General features: G+C 39.9%; 3 protein-coding genes across 4 annotated transcripts in view; 1 reads left to right on the top strand and 2 right to left on the bottom strand.

The window, feature by feature from the left end:
- Nucleotides 1-21336, top strand: part of WFDC3 (WAP four-disulfide core domain 3) — a 58019-nt gene extending 36683 nt beyond the window's left edge. For both annotated transcript variants that reach the window (XR_007729240.1, XR_007729241.1), the window contains exon 9: nucleotides 20599-21336. The gene's annotated coding sequence lies outside the window, so the exon portion shown is untranslated. The remainder of the gene's footprint in view (nucleotides 1-20598) is intronic.
- DNTTIP1 (deoxynucleotidyltransferase terminal interacting protein 1) overlaps nucleotides 1-21366 on the bottom strand; it is a 505046-nt gene that overhangs the window by 60662 nt on the left and 423018 nt on the right. The window lies entirely within an intron of this gene.
- Nucleotides 5776-7537, bottom strand: SPINT4 (serine peptidase inhibitor, Kunitz type 4). Its single transcript, XM_050745447.1, has 2 exons — nucleotides 7423-7537; nucleotides 5776-5966 (listed from the first exon to the last, which is right to left on the bottom strand). Exons 1-2 carry the CDS (start codon nucleotides 7535-7537, stop codon nucleotides 5776-5778), a joined length of 306 nt encoding a protein of 101 aa, XP_050601404.1.

Here is a 21366-nt window from a genome sequence, read left to right on the forward strand (position 1 = left end):
AATATCAATCATATATGTGTGTGTGTGTGTGTGTGTGTATATATATATATATATATATATATTTTTTTTTTTTTTTTTTTTTTTTTGAGACAGAGTCTCACTCTGTTGCCAAGGCTGGAGTGCAATGGTGCTATCTTGGCTCACTTCAACTTCTGCTGCCTGTGTTCAAGCAATTCTCCTGCCTCAGCCTCCCAAGTAGCTAGGATTACAAGCACCCACCACCACGACTGGCTAATATTTTTTTTGTATTTTTAGTAGAGATGGGGTTTCACCATGTTGGCCAGGCTGGTCTTGAACTCCTGATCTCAGCTGATCCGCCCACCTTGGTCTCCCAAAGTGCTGGGATTACAGGCGTGAGCCACCGCCTTCCACAATGGTTGAGCTAATTGAATTCCCACCAACAGTGTAAAAGCGTTCTTATTTCTCTGCAACCTCTTCAGCATCACCATTCCGACTAGCATGAGATGGTATCTCACTGTGGTTTTGATTTGCATTTCTCTAATGATCGGTGATGTTGAGCTTTTTTACATATGTTTGTTGGCTGCATATATATCTTCTTTTTTTTTTTTTTTTGAGATGGAGTCTTGCTCTGTTGCCCAAGCTGGAGTGCAGTGGCCGGATCTCAGCTCACTGCAAGCTCCGCCTCCTGGGTTTATGCCATTCTCCTGCCTCAGCCTCCCAAATAGCTGGGACTACAGGCGCTTTTTTTTTTTTTTTTTTTTTTTTTTTTTTTTTTTTTGAGGCGGAGTCTCGCTCTGTCGCCCAGGCTGGAGTGCAGTGGCGATGATCTCGGCTCAGCCACCTACAGGCGCCGCCACCACACCCGGCTAATTTTTTTTGTATTTTTGGTGGAGACGGGGTTTCTTTTTTCGCCAGGCTAGTTTTTTGTATTTTTAGTAGAGACAGGGTTTCACCGTGTTAGCCAGGCTGGTCTCGATCTCCTGACCTCGTGATCCGCCCGTCTCGGCCTCCCAAAGTGCTGGGATTACAGGCTTGAGCCACCGCGCCCGGCCGAAGACGGGGTTTCATTGTGTTAGCCAGGATGGTCTCGATCTCCTGACCTCGTGATCCGCCCGTCTCGGCCTCCCAAAGTGCTGGGATTACAGGCTTGAGCCACTGCGCCCGGCCTATATCTTCTTTTGAGAAGTATCTGTTCATGTCCTTTGCCCACTTTTTAATGGGATTGTTTGTTCTTTTCTTGTAAGTTTGTTTAAGTTCTTTGTAGATTCCTGATATTAGACCTTTGTCAGATGGATAGATTGCAAAAATGTACTCCATATTTGTAAGTTGCCTGTTCAGTCTGATGATAATTTCTTTTGCTGTGCAGAAGCTCTTTAGTTTAATTAGATCTCATTTGTCAATTTTTGCTTTTGTTGCAATTGCTTTTTTTTTTTTTTAATTTTGTATTTTTTTTTTTTGGTTGCAATTGCTTTTGGCAATTTCACCATGAAATCTTTGCCCATGGCTATGTCCTGAATGGTATTGCCTAGATTTTCTTCTAGGGTTTTTATAGTTTTGGGTTTTACATTTAAGTCTTTAATACATCTTGAGTTAATTCTTGTATGACGTGTAGGGAAAGAGTCCAGTGTCAATTGTCTGCATATGGGTAGCCAATTCTCCCAGCACCATTTATTAAATAGGGAATCCTTCTCTCATTGCTTTTTTTTGGGTCAGGTTTGTCAAAGATCAGATGGTTGTAGTTATGTGGTCTTATTTCTGATTTCTCTATTCTGTTCCATTGTTCTATGTGTCTGTTCTTATACCAGTGCCATGCTGTTTTGGTTATTGTACCCTTGTAGTATAGTTTGAAGTCTGGTAACATGATGCCTCCAGCTTTGTTCTTTTTGCATAGGATTTCTTTGGCTATTTGGACTCTTCTTTGGTTCCATATGAATTTTAAAATAGTTTTTTTTCTAATTTTATGAAGAACATCAATAGTAGTTTAATGGGAATAGCATTGAATCTATAAATTACTCTGGGCAATATGGCCATTTTCACAATATTGATTCTTTCCATCCATGAGCATGGAATGTTTGTCCATTTTTTGTGTCCTGTCTGATTTCCTTGAGCAGTGGTTTGTGCTAGGAATCCAGGCTTGAACCACTGAGCCTGTCCTCCTTCTTACGCTTTTGCACTTTAATAGCTTAGCTCCCCAAAGCCCAGTTCTTTTTTTTTTTTTTTTTTTTTTTTTTTGAGATGGAGTCTTGCTCTGTTGCCCAAGCTGGAGTGCAGTGGCCGGATCTCAGCTCACTGCAAGCTCCGCCTCCTGGGTTTATGCCATTCTCCTGCCTCAGCCTCCCCAGTAGCTGGGACTACAGGCGCCCGCCACCTTGCCCGGCTAGTTTTTTGTACTTTTTAGTAGAGACGGGGTTTCACCGTGTTAGCCAGGATGGTCTCGATCTCCTGACCTTGTGATCCGCCTGCCTTGGCCTCCCAAAGTGCTGGGATTACAGGCTTGAGCCACCGCGCCCGGCCAGCCCAGTTCTTTTAACTTGTGCTGCTCTTGGTGGATTCAATGGGGGTGGTGGTGGTGGTATTAGATAATTCCAGAGAAGAGACTTTACAGTGATACAGCCTGGGCTTCCTTATTTCATTTGCTTCTTCCTAAATGACATTATTTCTCTATCTTCCTCCCCCCACCTCCAACCAGAGAAAATATCTACACTTCTGTCCTAGATGTATTTTCTGTGAACCTTTCTTCCTCTTAGTTTTAGTCACACTCCTATATACACTAAGTCACACTCCTATATACACTAAATACACTAAGGGGATTTAGTGTATATAGGAGAAAGAGAAAACAGTAAACTCTGTGTCTGGCTAGGTCAGTTGCACCTGTTTTTATACTTCCCACTTCTTTTATGCTTTTATACTTCTCTAGCTGGACTCTGGAACGACCATGATGTTATCTCAAACACCTCTGTGGTATTTTGTGGCTGTTAGTGATTTGGCAAGAGAGCAGGCAATGACTGATCCAGATCTTTGTAGCGGGAAGAACAACGCAACTCAAAAGCCTCAAAAGCTCTAACTCAACATATTTTCTCACTTTTGATGCTCAGCAATCTGTACAGGCATCTATTTCCTTTTCTCACCAGGATACAATTGCCTTCTTTCCTCAGAGGATGCTTAGTCTTGACTTTATTCATATCTGTACACCCCTGTTTACTTCTCTGACTTTTCAAGGAGTTGGCTGAAGTAGGAAGCAAACAGGCTCCCGAAATACGCTATCTTGTTCCTGAAAGACTGTCTGGTTCTGGGACACCCAGTTTCATGATTCATAACAGGAAAATCTCAGAACGTCTGTGTATGTGGACTAATTGGATTAGTCTCATCTCTATTATTTTAGGGTCTTGCAGCTGTCTGGGGCTCAAGAATGATCTGTAATTTTAGGATCTTCATTGAAGTTGAAATACACTAGAATCAACTGGGTTATTAGCACTTTACCTGCTCAGAGTAAACCCTGTTTGGTCGAGGCTATGATCTTGTAGTTACCAAAATTTTTGTAGAAAAACTTCTTAATTTAGGATATTGATCTTCCTAGTCTTAAGATGGAGCAGAGATCAGGCTTGTGTGTCTAGTTATGGTCTCGCTGGTTTACAATGTTGGCCCTAGCTACCGCTGTTCCAGGCTGTGATTCACAGGTGAGAGATTGGCTTTGTCTATAAGATGGACATGGTAGGTGTGCAGAGGGCAATAACAGGTGGCAGGATAGGTTTTCCTACTTCAGTGCAGGTTCAGTTTGGATGAAAAAATTCAGAGGTGAAGTGGGCAACCTGTAAATCTTACAGCTAGGCTGATCATGGCCATGCCAAACCCTGTAGCATTATATGCAGAAGATTTGGGAACCTGTGTTTGGATAATCATTTTTTGGTAGCTGAAACACAGTCACTGGACTGAAGTTGAGGATTCTCTTCCAGAAGGACTGACAATAATCAAGTCAAATAGCAATGACAGAGGTCCATATAATTACTCCTAAACAGGGACCAGGTTGGGAGGTAATTAAACTAATTGAGGGACTTGAATCAGGAAACATGACAAAGAAAAATTTGTTATGAGTACAGGGACATTTCACATAAGTGTGCAGTTCACTGCTAGGTTTGATTTCAAGATCAAAAGGGAGTATAGGTTTGGTACTTTGGTCCCACTAACCAGTTCAATTTGACAGGGGAGGTCATGCAAACCTGTACAGATTGGGCTTGTCAAACCTGAAACAGTTTAGGATAAAGTAAGCTAAGTGTGCATATGTGAGGGATGGCTCAGGAGTGAGGGGAAATCAATGGATGGGACCAGTTGACATTTCAGCTCTGCAAATCTAGATAAGACAAGTGGAGAGAAATTAAGAGAGCCAGGGCTGACACAAAGACTCTTTCATTCTAGTGGTCATACAGTTAATTTCCAGGAAAGACAAAACTAGGGTCAGGAAAATAGCAAACAGGTGGAAGCTTAAAGTATTATGGAAATATTACAAAGATTTCAAAATTGGTCTGAATTTTCTTGTGTCTGTATTTCAGATGGTGCAGCAGACAACTTCCTGAGTTCACGTCCTCTCATCTCCTGTTTAAGCAAAGGAAAGAAAAACCCAAATCAGTGTTACAGGTTTTGGAAGATCTCCCTGGATTAATGTAGGTCATTTTTTTATCCTAGGGAAAGCACAGAGGATGCCTTCTATCTCAATGTTTCCCTTATTTTATTGATTAATCTTTCACTTTTTCATTCACTTAACACTTAATCATCGCTTAGTATGTGCCAGGCACTGCAAAGATCCACTAGGAATATAAAATAAACAAAACAACATTTCTGCTTTCTAGTTACTCCCAAGGCCACTCTCCAGCCAGTTCTCCTGGGAATTAGCCAAACCACAGCCCTGTTAGGCACCATTGACCTTCTATTTCCAATGATGGGGAAATAGTCAAGCATGGGCTGGGAGCTTAGTTGTATAAAGCAGCAAGTTGCTATGGAGAGTTCAAACGTATGAGAGTGCAAGAATTTGGTTTGGGTGACCTTGTCCATGTAAGATGGTCAAGACCATTGTGACCATCAGCTCTGGTTACAAACCTTGCTATGCCATTTAATAATGTGACCTCGAGATGCTTGGTTACTTGTACCGTACTTGGTTTCTTCATCTGTCAAATAAAAATAATGACATACGTCTACCTTGATATAATTTTAAATTATATCAATATATGTTAATTGCTTAGTGCAGTGCCTGACACACAGTAATTGTCCAATAGATGGTGGCTATTATTTTCTCTCTGGACATTTGATTTCCTAACTGCAAAACGAGCAAATGATCCTGACAGCCCACCCAAATGTGGTTTTTTTTTTTTTTTTTTTTTTTTTTTTTTTTTTTTTTTTTTTTTTTTTAAGATGGAGTTCTGCTCTTTTTGCCCAGGCTGGAGCACAATGGATGGTGCAATCTCGGCTCACCACAACCTCCGCCTCCCGGGTTCAAGCGATTCTCCTGCCTCAGCCTCCCGAGTAGCTGGGATTACAGACATGCACCACCATGCCTGGCTAATTTTGTATTTTTAGTAGAGATGGGATTTCTCCATGTTGGTCAGGCTGGTCTCGATCTCCCAACCTCAGGTGATCCGCCTACCTCGGCCTCCCAAAGTGCTGGGATTACAGGCATGAGCCACCATGCCCGGCCTTTTAAAACTTTTTATTAGAGCAATCCTCCCTCTTCCCACTCCAAGCAAGGTTAGCCCCTGATCAATTTTCCCTATCTTAGGATGTCAAAACCTCTTCTTTTACTCACCCCAAGGACCAAGGACAGGATTAGATTCCTTCCGGTGGTTTGTATTTTGTAACACAGGTTACATCACATTCTAATTTAAGCTTGAAGTTGTTAAGGTTGCCATCACAGCCAGAGAAGACAAAAGATTCACATCTTTTGGAGGTTCTGTTGTAGAAATATCTAAAGTGAACTTCATAGCAGCTTCCAACATTCATGTCCAATTTGCAGGGATCTGCATGAGAGGTTCCCATTGAGTTAGCGGGAATTGGTTAGGACCCAGCAGGAGAACTTGTCTTTATGGGCCCTTAAAAATTCCTACCTTTAGCCTGGAACTATTCTCATATTCAAGGACTCTGAAAGACATCTGGTTTTCTTTTGGAATTAGTTACTTGGAAAAGTTGCCCTTGCACAATGCAAATTGGTTACAATTTCAGGTTGTTGTCATGAGCAGTGTATTGGAAAAGGAGAAGTAGTGATCAGTGAAAAAGGAGGTTCCACCACTAGCTTGTGCAGGGCGATGAGGTTCCCTACATTTCATATCTTACAGTTTATTAAAGTACGGTATCCTCCTGCTTCCCCACATCAACTTCCTTTCCTTTTAATTGCCCACATTGGACATGCAATTCAGAGTGCCTCCTCCCCAGTTTTCATACATTCACTACACTACCTATACTTCAAAATTTAGGTAACCGTGCCTGCTGCTATCCTCAAAGCAGGATGCATACTAAAATGCTAAAATGCATAACCTTGGGGTGATGCTCTTTCATTCTCATACCCCGTCATCTTCTCCTTTCTTGCCTTCCCAGAGGCAAACCCTCTGTTTTTATTGTTAAGAGTTGGGTAGTAAGTGGTTGGAACAGCCACAATCATGGTTGCATTGACAATCCAGCAATTGTTACCCACCTTACTCAAGCAGCCAGCCTGGAATTTACTCTCTGGTAAAGTTATATGCATAATCTTATTTCATACTCACAAATACCCTCTGCAGCAGGCACTTTTCTGGTCTTCATTTTACACACGGGGAAACTGAGACTAAGAGAATAAGTGGTTGAGTAACTTGTCCAAGGGCACACATCTGCTAAGTGAACAGGACCAGAACTTGGAATGTCTGACTTATGGTATAAACTGTGCTACTTTCTTATCCCCTGGAAGCGCTGAGCCTGCACACACTACAGAAGAAAGTCTCATTGCCTCTCACATTTACATTGTGAGCTCCTCTGAACAGGAATCATCTGTCCGAGAGTTCTAGATATGTCCATAGCCCAGATACTGAAAATGTCTTAATATGCTCTGTCTCCCACCCCCTTTCTCTCTCATCCCAATACATACTCTTCAATGGCCTGGGATCTTTGAAATTTGTCACAAAACCTCTGATTCAAAATCCTTCCAGTCCTTTGGACCTCCTGTAAAAGACTGGAAAGGACTTTGTGTCATTTCTGTTTTTTCTCATCAAACATCCAAAGGACCCCTAGTGTAAGTAATGCCCTGAGCTAAGGGATTAAGTGTCTACGGGTATTGAGTCAAAGGGTTAAGTGTCTATGGGTATTGAGTCAAGGGACTAAGTGTCTATGGGTATTGCCATGAAAGGAAGACCTTCCTGGACTACCTAGATAACACAATTTTCTCCCAATACCTTCTCCCTCACTCATAATTGACCTTTGGATTTATTTTCTGCCTTAGCTTCATACCTTTGAGGTCTCCACATATCTTCTCAGCAATTTTATTAACACCACCCAATAATAGGGTATTCAATGAGCAGAAGATGAAGAACCTTAGAAGAAATCCCAGCTTGGCAGACTTCATGGTGCAGCAAGCAGCAGGCAGGATAGTTGTGGTATCACCTGATGTTATATTTTGGGCTTGATACTTGAGACGGCTGAGCCCACCTACCCCAAGGGCCAGGACTGGACATTACTAGGTGTTGAGTTGAACAGTGAGTGCTTGGGTACCCAGCCATGAAGCTGAAGGCCCCAAACTGATTAGACCTTTGATAGCGAGTCCTATGTTCATCTAGAAGCAATAGAAACTTAAGGATCAGAGCTTCTGCATATATTTAATCATGAAGGGTAGAATCATCAGAGCAAGGAATTAAAAAAGGATTTCTTCCTTTCTCTTTTTGGCCTTCTTCCTTTCTCTTTTTTGCCTTTTATGCACAGAAGAAACTAATCATGGCACAAGAGAAACAGTGCAGTAAGCACTATAATAATAGTAACAGGGTTGGTTATAACCTAGAGTACTACTTAATTCCAGGTGCTATTTTCAAGTAATTTATATATACTTAATATACCCTATGAAGTAGGTACAATTATTACCATCATTTATAGATGAAATGGAAACAGAGATTAGGTTACATGTACAAGGTCACTCATTTATTATGCGGTAGAGACAAGATTTGAATTTGGCTTCAGAGTTTTTGTTCTTAGTTACACTACACTATGCTATCTAGGAACATGAGGACATCTTGGATCTGTTTTCTCCTAAGAGTTTTGAAATTTTGGCTTACATTTACACCCTAAAACCACCTGATGTTGATTTTTTGGTAAAGGTATAACATAAGGATCCTTTTTCATTTTTCAGTGGTCCCAGACCCGTTTATTAACGAGTTCCTCTTCTATTCAACTGCAAAATAATTTTGCTTAATTACATGGGATTGCTTCTGAGCTCTTTATTTCACTCCACTGTATACCCCCACTCCAAAGCCACACTTAATCTCTTGAACTTTGTTTATCTTAGGATTTTGTATTTTCATATAAATTTTAGTTAGTTTGTCAAGTTATTCAAAAGACCTGTTTTGGGCCAGGTGCAGTGGCTCATGCATGTAATCCCAGCACTTTGGGAGGCTGAGGTGGGTGGATCACATGAGGCCAGGAGTTGGAGACCAGCCTGGTCAACATGGCAAAACCCTGTCTCTACTAAAAATACAAAAATTAGCTGGTTATGGTGGCGAGTTCCTGTAATCCCAGCTCCTTGGGAGGCTGAGGCATGAGAATCGCTTGAAACGGGAGGCAGAGGTTGTAGTGAGCTGAGACTGCTATTGCACTCCAGCCTGGGTGACAGACCAAGACTCTGACTCAAAAAAAAAAAAACCCAAAAACAAAAGACCTATTTCAGATATTCATTTGAATTGCATTGGATCTACAGATCAACTTGAAAAGAATCATATCATTATAATATTGTCTTTGATATATATATATATATTTCCATCTATTTAGATCTTCATTAATATTTTAAAGAAAGGTTTGGCCTGGTGCTGTGGCTCATGCCTGTAATCCCAGAACTTTGGGAGGCCGAGGCAGGTGGATCACGAGGTCAGGAGATCGAGACCCTCCTAGCTAACATGGTGAAACCCCGTCTCTACTGAAAATACAAAAAAAAATTAGTCAGGCATGGTGGCGCATACCTGTAATCCCAGCTACTCTGGAGGCTGAGGCAGGAGAATGGCGTGAACCCGGGAGGCGGAGCTTGTAGTGAGCCGAGATAGCGCCACTGTACTCCATCCAACCTGGGCGACAGAGCAAGACTCCGTCTCAAAAGAAAAAAAAAAGTTTATGATATTTCTAATGCATGTATTACAATCTTATTTGCATTTTTAACATTATTGTAAATGCTGTCTTTAAAAAAAACTTCAACTTTTATTTTAAGTTCAGTGGTACATGTGCAGGATGTGCACGTTTGTTACATACATAAACATGTGCCATGGTGATTTGCTGCACAGATCATCCCTACACCTAGGTATTAAGCCCAGCATTCACCAGGTATTCTTCCTGATGTTCTCCCTCTCCCTACCACCCCCATGATGTGCTCCAATGTGTGTTGTTCCCCTTGTGTGTCCATGTGTTCTCATCATTCAGCTACCACTTATAAGTGAGAAAATGCGGTGTTTGGTTTTCTGCTCCTGTGTTAGCTTGCTGAGGATAACTGCTTCCAACTCCATCCATATCCCTACAAAGGACATGATCTCATTTCTTTTTATGGCTGCATAGAATTCCATGGTGTGTGTGTATATATGTATACACACACACATATATATACACACTATATATATATATACTATATATATGTGTGTGTGTGTATATATATGTGTGTGTGTATATATATATATAACATTTTCTTTATCCAGTCTATCATTGATGGGCATTTGGATTGATTCCATGTCTTTGCTATTGTGAATAGTGTTGCAATGAACATATGCATGCATGTGTCTTTATAACAGAATGATTTATATTCCTTTGGGTATATACCCAGTAATGGGATTATTGGGTTAGATGGTATTTCTGCCTCTAGATCTTTGAGGAATCTCCACACTGTTTTCCACAATGGTTGAACTAATTTACACTCCCACCAACAGTGTAAAAGTGTTCCTTTTTCTCTGCAACCTCTCCAGCATCTGGGTTTTTTGTTTTGTTTTGTTTTTAACTTTTTAATAATCACCATTCTGACTGGCATGAGATGGTATATCATTGTGGTTTTGATTTTCATTTCTCTAATGATCAGTGATGTTGAGCCTTGTTTCATATGTTTGTTGGCCACATATATGTCTTCTTTTGAGAAGTGCCTGTTCGTGTCCTTTGCCCACTTTTTAATGGGATTGTTTGTTTTTTCTTATAAATTTGTTTAAGTTCCTTGTAGACTCAGGATACTAGACCTTTGTTAGATGGATAGATTGCAAAAATGTCCTCCATTTCTGTAGGTTGTCTGTTCACTCTGATGATAGTTTCTTTTGCTGTGCAGAAGCTCTGTAATTTAATTAGATCCCGTTTGTCAATTTTTGCTTTTGTTACAATTGCTTTGGTGTTTTCATCCTGAAATCTTCACCCATGCTTATGTCCTGAATGGTATTGCCTAGATTTTCTTCTAGGGTTTTTATAGCTTTGGGTTTTACATTTAAGTCTTTAATCCATTTTGAGTTAATTCTTGTATGAGGTATAAGGAAGGGGTCCAGTTTCAATTTTCTGCATATGGCTAGCCAATTTTTTCAGCACCATTTGTTAATTAGGGAATCCTTTTCTCATTGCTCATTTTTGTCAGGTTTGCTGAAGATCAGATGGTTGTAGATGTGCAGTCTTATTTCTGAGTTCTCTCTATTCTGTTCCATTTTTCTATGTGTCTGTTCTCATACCAGTACCGTGCTGTTTTGGTTATTGTAGCCTTGAAGTATAGCTTGAAGTTGGGTAGCATGATGCCTCTAGCTTTGTTCTTTTTGCTTAGGATTGTCTTGGCTGTTCAGGCTCTTTTTTTTTTTGGTTCCATATGAATTTTAAAATAGATTTTCTAATTCTATGAAGAATGTCAATGGTAGTTTAATGAGAGTAGCATTGAATCTATAAATTACTTTGGGTAGTATGGCCATTTGCATGACATTGATTCTTCCTATCCATAAGCATGGAATGTTTTTCCATTTCTTTTTTTGTATCTTCTGTGATTTCCTTGAGCAGTGGTTTGTGGTTCTCCTTGAAGAAGCCCATTACTTGTTAGCTGTATTTCTAGGTATTTTATTCTTTTTGTGGCAATTGTGAATGGGAGTTCATTTATGATTTGGCTGTCTGCTTGCCTGTTTTTGGAATATATGGGAATGCTAGCAATTTTTGCATTCAGATTTTGTATCCTGAGAGTTTGCTGAAGTTGTTTATCAGGTTAAGATGCTTTTGGGCTAAGACAATGGGGTTTTCTATATCTAGGATTATGTCATCTGCAAACAAAGATAATTTGACTTCCTGTCTTCTTGTTTGAATGTGCTTTATTTCTTTCTCTTGCCTGATTGCCCTGGCCAGAACTTCCAATACTACATTGAATAAGGAGTGATGAGAGAGGGTATCCTTTTTCTTGTGCTGGTTTTCAAGGGGGAATGCTTCCAGCTTTTGCCCATTCAGTATGATATTGGCTGTGGGTTTGTCATACATGGCCTTATTATTTTAAGGTATGTTCCTTCAATATCTAGTTCATTGAGCGTTTTTAACATGAAGGGATGTTGAATTTTATTGAAGGCCTTTTCTGTGTTTATTGAGATAATCATGTGGTTTTTGTCTTTAGCTCTATTTATGTGATGAATCACATTTATTGATTTGCATATGTTGAACCAATGTTGCATCCTGGGGATGAAGCCAACTTGATCATGGTGGATAAGCTTTTTGATATGCTCCTGGATTTGGTTTGCCAGTATTTTATTGAGGACTTTTGCATCAATGTTTATCAGGGTTATTGGTCTGAAGTTTCCTTTTTTTGTTGTTGTATCTCTGCCAGGTTTTGGTATCAGGCTGATGCTGGCTTCATAAAATGAGTTAGGGAGGAGTCCCTCCTTTTCAGTTTTTTGGAATAGTTTCAGTAGAAATGGTACCAGCTTTTCTTTTTTTCCTTTTCCTTTTCCTTTTTATTTTTTATTTTTTTTTATTGAGATGGAGTCTCATTCTGTCACCCAGGCTGGAATGCAGTGGTGTGATTTCGGCTCACTGCAACCCCTGCCTCCCAGATTCAAGTGATTCTCCTGCCTCAGCCCCCTGAGTATCTGGGATTACAGGCTTACATCACCATGCCTGGCTAGTTTTTGTATTTTTAGTAGAGACCTGCCTCAGCCTCCAAAACTGTTAGGATTACAGGTGTGAGCCACTGTGCCTGGCTGGTATCAGCTTTTCTTTTTACCCCGGTAGAATTCAGCTGTGAATCCATCTGGTCCTGGGCTTTTTGTTGTTGTTGTTGTTGTTGTTGTTGTTAGGCTATTTATTACTGTCTCAGTTTCAGAACTCATTATTGCTCTATTCAGAATTTCGATTTTTTTCCTGGTTCAGTCTGGGGAGGGTGTATGTGTCCAGGAATTTATCAATTTCTTCTGGATTTTCTATTTTATGTGCATAGAGGTGTTTATAGTGTTCTCTAATGGTAGTTTGCGTTTCTGTGGGGTCAGTGGTAATGTCTTCCTTATCATTTCTAATTGTGTTTATTTGATTCTTCTCTCTTTTCTTCTTTATTAGTCTACCTTGCAGTGTATCAATTTTATTGATTTTTTCCCCCCTAAAATCAGCTCCTGGATTTGTTCATTTTTTGAAGAGGTTTTTTGTGTCTTTGTCTCCTTCAGTTCAGCTCTAATTTTGGTTATTTCTTGTTTTCTTCTAGTTTTGGGGTTTGTTTGCTCTTGGTTCTTTGCTTCTTTTAGTTGTAATGTTAAATCGTTAACTTGAGATCTTAGAGGTGGGCATTTAATGCTATAAATTTCCCTCTCAACACTGCTTTAGCTAGATCCTAGAGATTCTGGTATGTTATCGCTTGGTTCTCATTAGTTTCAAAGAACTTCTTGATTTCTGCCTTAATCTTATCATTTACCTAGGAGCAGATTGTTCAATTTCCATGTAGTTGTGTTGTTTTGAGTGAATTTCTTAATCTTGAATCCTAATTTGATTGTGCTGTGGTCTGAGAGACTGTTATGATTTCAGTTCTTTTGAATTTGTTGAGGAGTGATTTACTTTTGATTATGTAATCAATTTTGGAGTAAGTGCCATGTGGTGATAAGAAGAATGCATATTCTGTTGCTTTTGGGTGGAAAATTCTGTAGATATGTATCAGGTCTGCTTGATTCAGAGCTGAGTTCAAGTCCTGAATATCTTTATTAATTTTCTGTCTTGATAAGCTGTCTAACATTGTCAGTGGGGTGTTAAAGTCTCCCACTATTATTGTGTGGGAGTCTAAGTCTTTTCATAGGTCTCTAAGAACTTGCTTTATGAATCTGGGTGGTCCTGTATTGGGTGCATATATATTTAGTATAGTTAGCTCTTCTTGTTGAATTGAACCCTTTACCATTATATAGTGCCCTTCTTTGTCTTTTTAAAGTCTTTGTTGGTTTAAAGTCTCTTTTCTCAGAAACTAGGATTGCAACCCCTGCTTTTTCCTGTTTTCCATTTGCTTGGTAAATTTTCCTCCATCCCTTTATTTTGAACCCATGTGTGTCTTTGCATGTGAGACAGCATACTGATGGGTCTTGGCTCTTTATCCAGCTTGCCACTCTGTCTTTTAATTGGGGGCATTTAGCCATTCACATTTAAGGTTAGCATTATGTGTAAATTTGATCCTGTCATCATGATGCTAGCTGGTTATTTTGCAGACTTGTTTATATGGTTGCTTCATAGTGTCAGTGGTCTGTGTGCTTCTGTACACAGTGTGTTTTTGTAGTGGCTGGTAATGGCTTTTCCTTTCTATATTTAGTGCTTCCTTCCTTCCTTGCAAGGTGCTCTTGCAAGACAGGCCTGGTGGTGATGAATTCTCTCAGCATTTGCTTGTCTGAAAAGAATCTTATTTCTCCTTTGCTTATGAAGCTTAGTTTGGCAAGATATGAAATTCTGGGTTGGAAATTCTTTTCTTTAAGAATGTTGAGTATTGGCCCCCAATCTCTTCTGGCTTGCAGGGTTTCTGCTGAAAGGTTCACTGTTAGTCTGATGGACTTCCCTTTGAAGGTGACCTGGCCTTTCTCTCTGGCTGCCTTTAACATTTTTATTCATTTTGACCTTGGAGAATCTGATTATTATGTTTCTTGGGGTTGATCTTCTCATGGGGTATCTTAGTGGGGCTCTCTGCATTTCCTGAATTTGAATGTTGGCCTGCCTTGCTAGGTTGTGGAAGTTCTCCTGGATGATATCCTGAAGTATGTTTTCCAACTTGATTCCATTCTCTCCATCTCTTTCAGGTACCCCAATCAGTCATAGGTTCAGTTTTTTTTTTCCCCCAAGACAGAGTTTCATTCTTACACCCAGGCTGTGGTGAAGTGGTGTAATCTCGGCTCACTGCAATCTCTGCCCCCTGGGTTCAAGCGATTCTCCTGCCTCTGCCTCCTGAGTAGCTGGGACTACAGGCACCTGCCACCATGCCCAGCTAATTTTTGCATTTTTAGTAGAGATGGGGTTTCGCCATGTTGGCCAGGCTGGTCTCGAACTCCTGACCTCAGGTGATCTACCCGCCTTGGACTCCCGAAGTTCTAGGATTACAGGCGTGAGCCACCGTGCCTGGCCGGTTCAGTCTTTTTACATAATCCCATTTTTCTCAGAGTTTTTATTCATTGCTTTTCATTCTTTTTTTCTCTATTCTTGTCTGCCTCTATTATTTCAGAAAGATAGTCTTCAGGCTCTGAGATCCTTTCCTCTGCTTGGTCTATTCTGCTATTGATACTTGTGATTGCACTGTGAAGTTCTCATGTTGCATTTTATAGCTCCATCAGGTCAGTTATGTTCCTCTCTAAACTGGCTGCTCTGGTTGTCAGCTCCTGTGTTGTTTTATCATGATTCCTAGCTTCTTTGCATTGGGTTACAACATGCTCCTTTAGCTCAGCAAAGTTCATTATTACCCACCTTCTGAAGCCTACTTCTGTCCTCTCAGCCTCAGCCCAGTTCTGTGCCCTTGCTAGAAAGGTATTGTGGTCATTTGGAGGAGAAGAGGAATTCTTGCTTTTTGAGTTTTCAGCATTTTTGCATTGATTTTTTTTCTCTTATTGGTGGGCTTATCTACCTTAGGTTTTCTGTGGTTGCTGACCTTTGAGTGGGGTTTTTTTTGGTGGGGTTTTTGTTGTTGTTGTTTTCTGTTTGTTTGTTTTTCTTTTAACAGGCCACTGACTGTTAGCACCTGTAGGGCCGCTGCGGCTTTCTGGGGGTCCACTCCAGACCTTAGTTGCCTTGGCTTTTCCTGTAACTCTGGGTATCACCAGTGAAGGCTGTAAAACAGCAAAGCCCACTTCTCCTCTGGAAGCTCCATCCCAGGGGGGTACTGATCTGTTGCTGGCCTGAATGCTCCTGTAGGAGGTGTCTGGAGACCCCTGTTGGGAGGTCTCACCCAGTCAGGAGAAATGGGATCAGGGACCTGCTTACAGAAGCAGTCTGGCTACTTTTTGGTAGAGCAGGTGTGCTGTGTTGGTGGGGACCCTTCCTTGTCTGGACCACCTAGACTCTCCAGAGCTGACAGTCTGGAACAGCTAAGTCAACTCAACTGCAGAGATGGTGGCCACCCCTCCCTCTAGGAGCTCCATCCCAGGGAGAGATCAAAATTCTGTCCGTATAAGCCTGGCTGGGGTGACTGAGGGCTCCCAGCAGGGAGGCCCCACCCAGCTGTGGCTGGAACTCCAAGCCAGCAGGTCCCAACTTGTAAGGTGCTGTGGAGGTGGGGCCTGCAGAATGATGCTGCTTGGCTCCCTGGATTCAGCCTCCTTCCTAGGGGAGTGCACAGATGGATCTGCCCCCTGGTTGGGGATCCTGGGGCCAGAGTATGTAAAACTCTTGGGTCTCTATGTGTGCCGGAGTGGCTGCTCTGCTGAGACTCCACACAGCTCTGTGTATTGAATCCAAGGAGCTCGTCATGTAAGGCTCATGAGGGGATCTCCTCATCTGCAGATTGCAAAGATCTGTGGGAGGAATGTGATTTCCCAGGCAGGGTCGCACACTCACTTACTGCCTCCCTTGTTTGGGGATGGGGGTTCCTTTGGCTCCATGTTGCTCCAGGTGGGCCATCACTCCACCTTGCTTTTCTTCGCTCTACATGGGTTGAACTGATTGCTTAGTCAGTCCCAGTGTGAGAACCTGGATACTTCAGTTGAAGGTTGCTTCACTTGCTGCTCTCCTTCCTTGGCAGTGCTGTGACTGCAGCTGCCTGTAATTGGCCATCTTAAATGGTATCTTTAAACATTACATTTCTTTCTGTTTTTTTTCTGGTGTACAAAAATGCAATTCATTTTATATATTAATCTGTTTTTTTTTTTTTTTTTTTTTTTGAGACGGAGTCTCGCTCTGTAGCTGAGGTAGGAGTGCAGTGGTGCGATCTCGGCTCACTGCAAGCTCCGCTTCCCGGGTTCACGCCATTCTCCTGCCTCAGCCTCCCGAGTAGTTGTGACTACAGGCACCCGCCACCATGCCCGGCTAATGTTTTGTATTTTTAGTAGAGACGGAGTTTCACCGTGTTAGCCAGGATGGTCTCGATCTCCTGACCTCGTGATCCGCCTGCCTTGGCCTCCCAGAGTGCTGGGATTACAGGCGTGAGTCACTGCACCCAGCCATATATTAATCTTATATCTAGTCACCTTCCTATGTTCTCTTGTTATTTCTAAATAATTTGTATGTGGTTCTCTTTGCCTTCTACAAAAATAGGCAGTTATCATCTGTGACTAATGATGGTTTTGTGCCTTCTATTCCAATTATGAGTGCTTTAAATTTCTATTTTTTAACATTGCTCTAGCTAGAATCTTTAGTACATTGTGGCATAGAAGCTGTGTAGTGGTCATCCCTGTCTTTTTTTCTTGTAGATTTTAAGGGAATGCTTCTAATAGTTTCACACCTGTAAGAATGATGTATACTGTAGGTTTTACTTAAAAAAAATGCCTACACTTTATCTTGTTAAGGATACTCCCTTATATTCCCAGTGTGTTAAAAATGTAAAATGTCAGAATTTGAATTTTGTAAAACTATGTTTTGCATCTGTTGGGATTATCACATGGCTTTTAAATTATTATACAGTGAATTATATTCATAGTTTTTTCTCATTTTTACTCTTGCATTTCTGGGATAAAGTTGCTTATACTAAATAATCTTTTTATACACTACTGAATTTAGTTTGCTAATATGCTGTATAAGATTTTTCTATCTACGTTTGTGAATTAGATTGGCTGGTAATTTTCATTTCTCATGCTCTCCTTATTTGGTTTGAGCACTAAGACTATATTGGCCTCAAAGACTGAAATCAGGAATAGTCATTTCTAGTCGCTGGATGATTTCATATAAGATTGAAATGATCTATTTGATTGAACTTTTCTGAAAATTGTGTGGACTTGGTGTTTTCTGTTTTAGGAGATTGTTTCTACTTAGTAAACTTGTTTAATGGCTTCCTATTCCTTCTTCTTCTTTTTTTTTTTTTTTGAAATGGAGTCTCGCTCTGTTGTCCAGGCTGGAGTGCAGTGGCATGATCTTGGCTCACTGCAACCCCTGCCCCCTGGGTTCAAGCAATTTTCCTGCCTCAGCCTCCTGAGTAGTTGGGATTATAGGTGTGCGCCACCATGCCTGGCTAATTTTTGTATTTTTAGTAGAGACAGGGTTTCACTATGTTGGCCAAGTTGGTCTTGAACTCCTGACCTCATGATCTGCCTGCCTCGGCCTCCCAAAGTGCTGGGATTACAGGCGTGAGCCACTGTGCCCAGCCCCTATTCTTTCTTTTTTCAAATTTTATTTTATTGTGGTAAAAGCACTTAACATGAAGTCTACTGTTTTAACATATTTTTAAGTGTATAGTATGTTTTTGTTGACTATAGGTACTGTGTTGTATACTAGATCCCTAGAACTTATTTCTTTTGCTTGACTGAAACTTTATGCCTGTTAACTGCTAATTACCCATTTCACCTCCACCCAGGCCCTGACAACCACTGTTTCACTGTTGATTCTATAAATTTTACTGCTTTAGATTCTTCTTATAAGTGGAGTCATGAAGTATTTATCTTCCTGTGACTGGCTTTTTTCACTTAGCATAATGTCCTCAAGGTTCATCTATGTTGTAACATGTTACAGAATTTCCTTTTTTAAAGGCTGAATAGTATTCCAATGTATGCATATACTATATTTCAAAAAATGCCTTCATCTGTCAATGTAATAAGATTGTTTTCACATCTTGGCTGTTGTGACTAGTGCTGCAATGAACATAGAAGTGCTAAGTGCTAATATCTCTTTGAGATCCTAATTTCAATAATTTTGAATAAATATTCAAAAGTGGGATCAGTGGATCATATGGTAGTTCTATTTTTAATTTTAAAAGGAACATTCACTCTGTTTTCCATAGTGGCTGCACCATTTTGAATTCCCACTAACGGTGTGCAAGGGTTTCCTTTTCTCCACATCTTTGCCAACACTTATCTTTTGACTTTTTGATAATAGGCACCTGGCAAGTGTGATATGATAGCTCATATGGTTTTTATTTGCATTTTCCTAATGATTAATGATGTTAAACATCTTTTCATAGACTTGTTGGCCATTAGTATGTCTTTGAAAAAATGTCTATTCAGGGCCTTTTACTATTTTTTAATTGTGTTTTTTTTTGTTATTGAGTTGTAGGAGTTCCTTATATATTTTGCATATTAACTGTTATCAAATGCATTTTTTACAAAGATTTTCTCCATTCCATAGGTTGCATTCTCATTTTGTTGATTGTTTCCTTTGCTGTGCAGAAAGTGTAGTCCCCCTTGTTTATTTGTGTTTTTGTTTCTTGTGCTTTTGGTTTCAAATTAAAAAATCATTGTCCAGACCAATGGAACTTTGTCCCTGTTTTCTTCTAAGAGTTTTACAGTTTCAAGTCTTATGTTTAAGTCTTTCATCTATTTTGAATTGATTTTTGTGTATGGTGTGAGTTTTCCCAATATCATTTACTGAAGAGATTATCCTTTCCCTGTTGTATATTCTTGGTGCCTTTGCTGGAAGTTAGTTGACCATATCTGCATGGGTTTAATTCTGGGCTCTGTATTCTGTTTCATTGCCATATGTGTCTGTTTTTTATGCTAGTACCATACTTTTTGGATTACTGTAGTTTTGCAATATAGTTTAAAATCAGGAAGTGTGATGCTTCCAGCTTTGTTCTTTTTGCTCAGAATTTCTTTAGCTATTCAGTGTCTTTTGTAGCTCACATGAATTTTAGGATTATTTTTTCTATTTCTGTGAAAAATATCATTGGAATTTTGATAGATATTGCATTGAATCTGTAGAGTAATTTGGGCATTATGAACATTTTAACAGTATTAATTTTTCCAACACATGAACATGGGATATCTTTTCATTTTTTGTGTCTCATCTATAATTTCTTTTATCAATATTCTGTAGTTTTTAGTGTACAGATCCTTCATCTCTTTGGTTATATTTACTTCTATTTTATTCTTTTTCATGCTATTGTAAATGGGATTATTTTTCTTGATTTCTTTTATGGATAGTTTACAGTTAGTGTAGAGAAATTCAACTAATTTTTCTATATTGATTATTTTATCCTGCACCTTTATTGAATTTGTTTATTAGTTCCAACAGATATTTTTGTTATTGAGTCTTTAGAGTTTTATACACATAAGATGCCATCTGTAAACAGAGACAATTTTCCTATTGTCTCTGTTTCCTTCTCCTTTCATACTTGGATGCCTTTTATTTCTTTTTCTTGCCTAATTGTTCTGGATAGGATTTCAAGTATTTTGTTGAATAGAAGTGGTGAGAGTGGGCATCCTTGTCTTATTCCTGATCTTAGAGGCAAAGCTTTTAGCTTTTCATTATTGAGTATGATGTTAGCTATGGGCTTGTTATATACGTCCTTTATTATATGGAGGTACATGGCTTGTATACCTAATTTGTTGAGAGTTTTTACTATGAAAAAAATGTTGAATTTTTCTCAAGTACTTTTCTTTTCTTTCTTTCTTTCTTTTTTTCCTTTTTGAGACAGAGTTTTACTCTTTCATCCAGGCTGGAGTGAAGCAGCATGATCTCAGCTCACTGCATCCTCCTGAGAGTCAAACAATTCTCCTGCCTCAATATTTTAGCATTTTATCCTTTCTCCCCTCATTAAGAGGTACTTACTTATTGAGCTCCTACTATATTTCAGTAACTATTCTCAATGTTGGGTATATAGAGACGAATTAAACAAAGTTTTGTCCTCAAAACTTGTATATGAGTCTTGGCTCTGAGCCTGGAAAGCAGAACCCATGAACAAACAAGATTTCACCTTCAAAATTGTAAATTCCATTCCTAACACAGCCAAACCCACCTTTCCCAGCAAACCTAAAATTATGTTGCATTGTTGACTAAGCACTTAAAGGAGACAATGACAGAGTGACAGGGGTGCTCTCCAGAGGGCCACAGTCTTCATATTATTCATATTTATCTTCTTCCCAGGTGACAGCAAGAAAAGGTGACTCTTCTTTCATTGTGTCTCCCAAGCCTCCTTATTGACTTGGTATAGCCCCTACTGAACTACTGATCTTTCACCATCTCTGCTGGGATGGACTTAGAAGATAACTCCCAGCAAGAATTTGCAAGATATCCATAAGCATCGTTATTTTTTGACCAGTTTTATTCTGGCTTCATTGTGGCCACATTCTTGTCTCTTAGCTTTTCATCTTTATTCACTCCCCTGGGGAAGAGTTGGACCTACCTATTAGAGCATCTTTTCCAACATTCCCCATGCCTGTCACTTGTTCTTAATAAACTAAATAAACTCATGGTTGGCTGAAGCATCCCTTCAAGATTTCATCCTGGAGGGTCAGCCTGTCCTGTATGGTTATGTGTCAGGTACTTTCCAGTCCGGCCATGTTACCTTCAAAGCAAGTTCATACTGCTGAGTTACTGGTTACTTAAGCCTCCCAACCACCAGACTACAATCAAGAACTTAGTGTCACAAATTATGTAAGGTAAGTGGTGTTATCTCTATTTTAAGCATGAAAAATTCAAGTTTTGAAGAATTTAGATGACTGGCCATAGTAGCACAACTATGGTTAAGTGAAAAGTCATGGTGTATAGATTATATTCACTGATGAAGGGGTGATAATCCATTTTTCTTCTTCCTTAATGCCATTCCTTATATCTCACCCTTCGCAGTAAGTCCTCAAAATGTTAACAATAATCATAACCATTCATATTTCTGTCACAGTGCGTACCACATAT

Source organism: Macaca thibetana, chromosome 10 (assembly GCF_024542745.1).
Source record: "Macaca thibetana thibetana isolate TM-01 chromosome 10, ASM2454274v1, whole genome shotgun sequence".
Lineage (NCBI taxonomy): Eukaryota > Metazoa > Chordata > Mammalia > Primates > Cercopithecidae > Macaca > Macaca thibetana.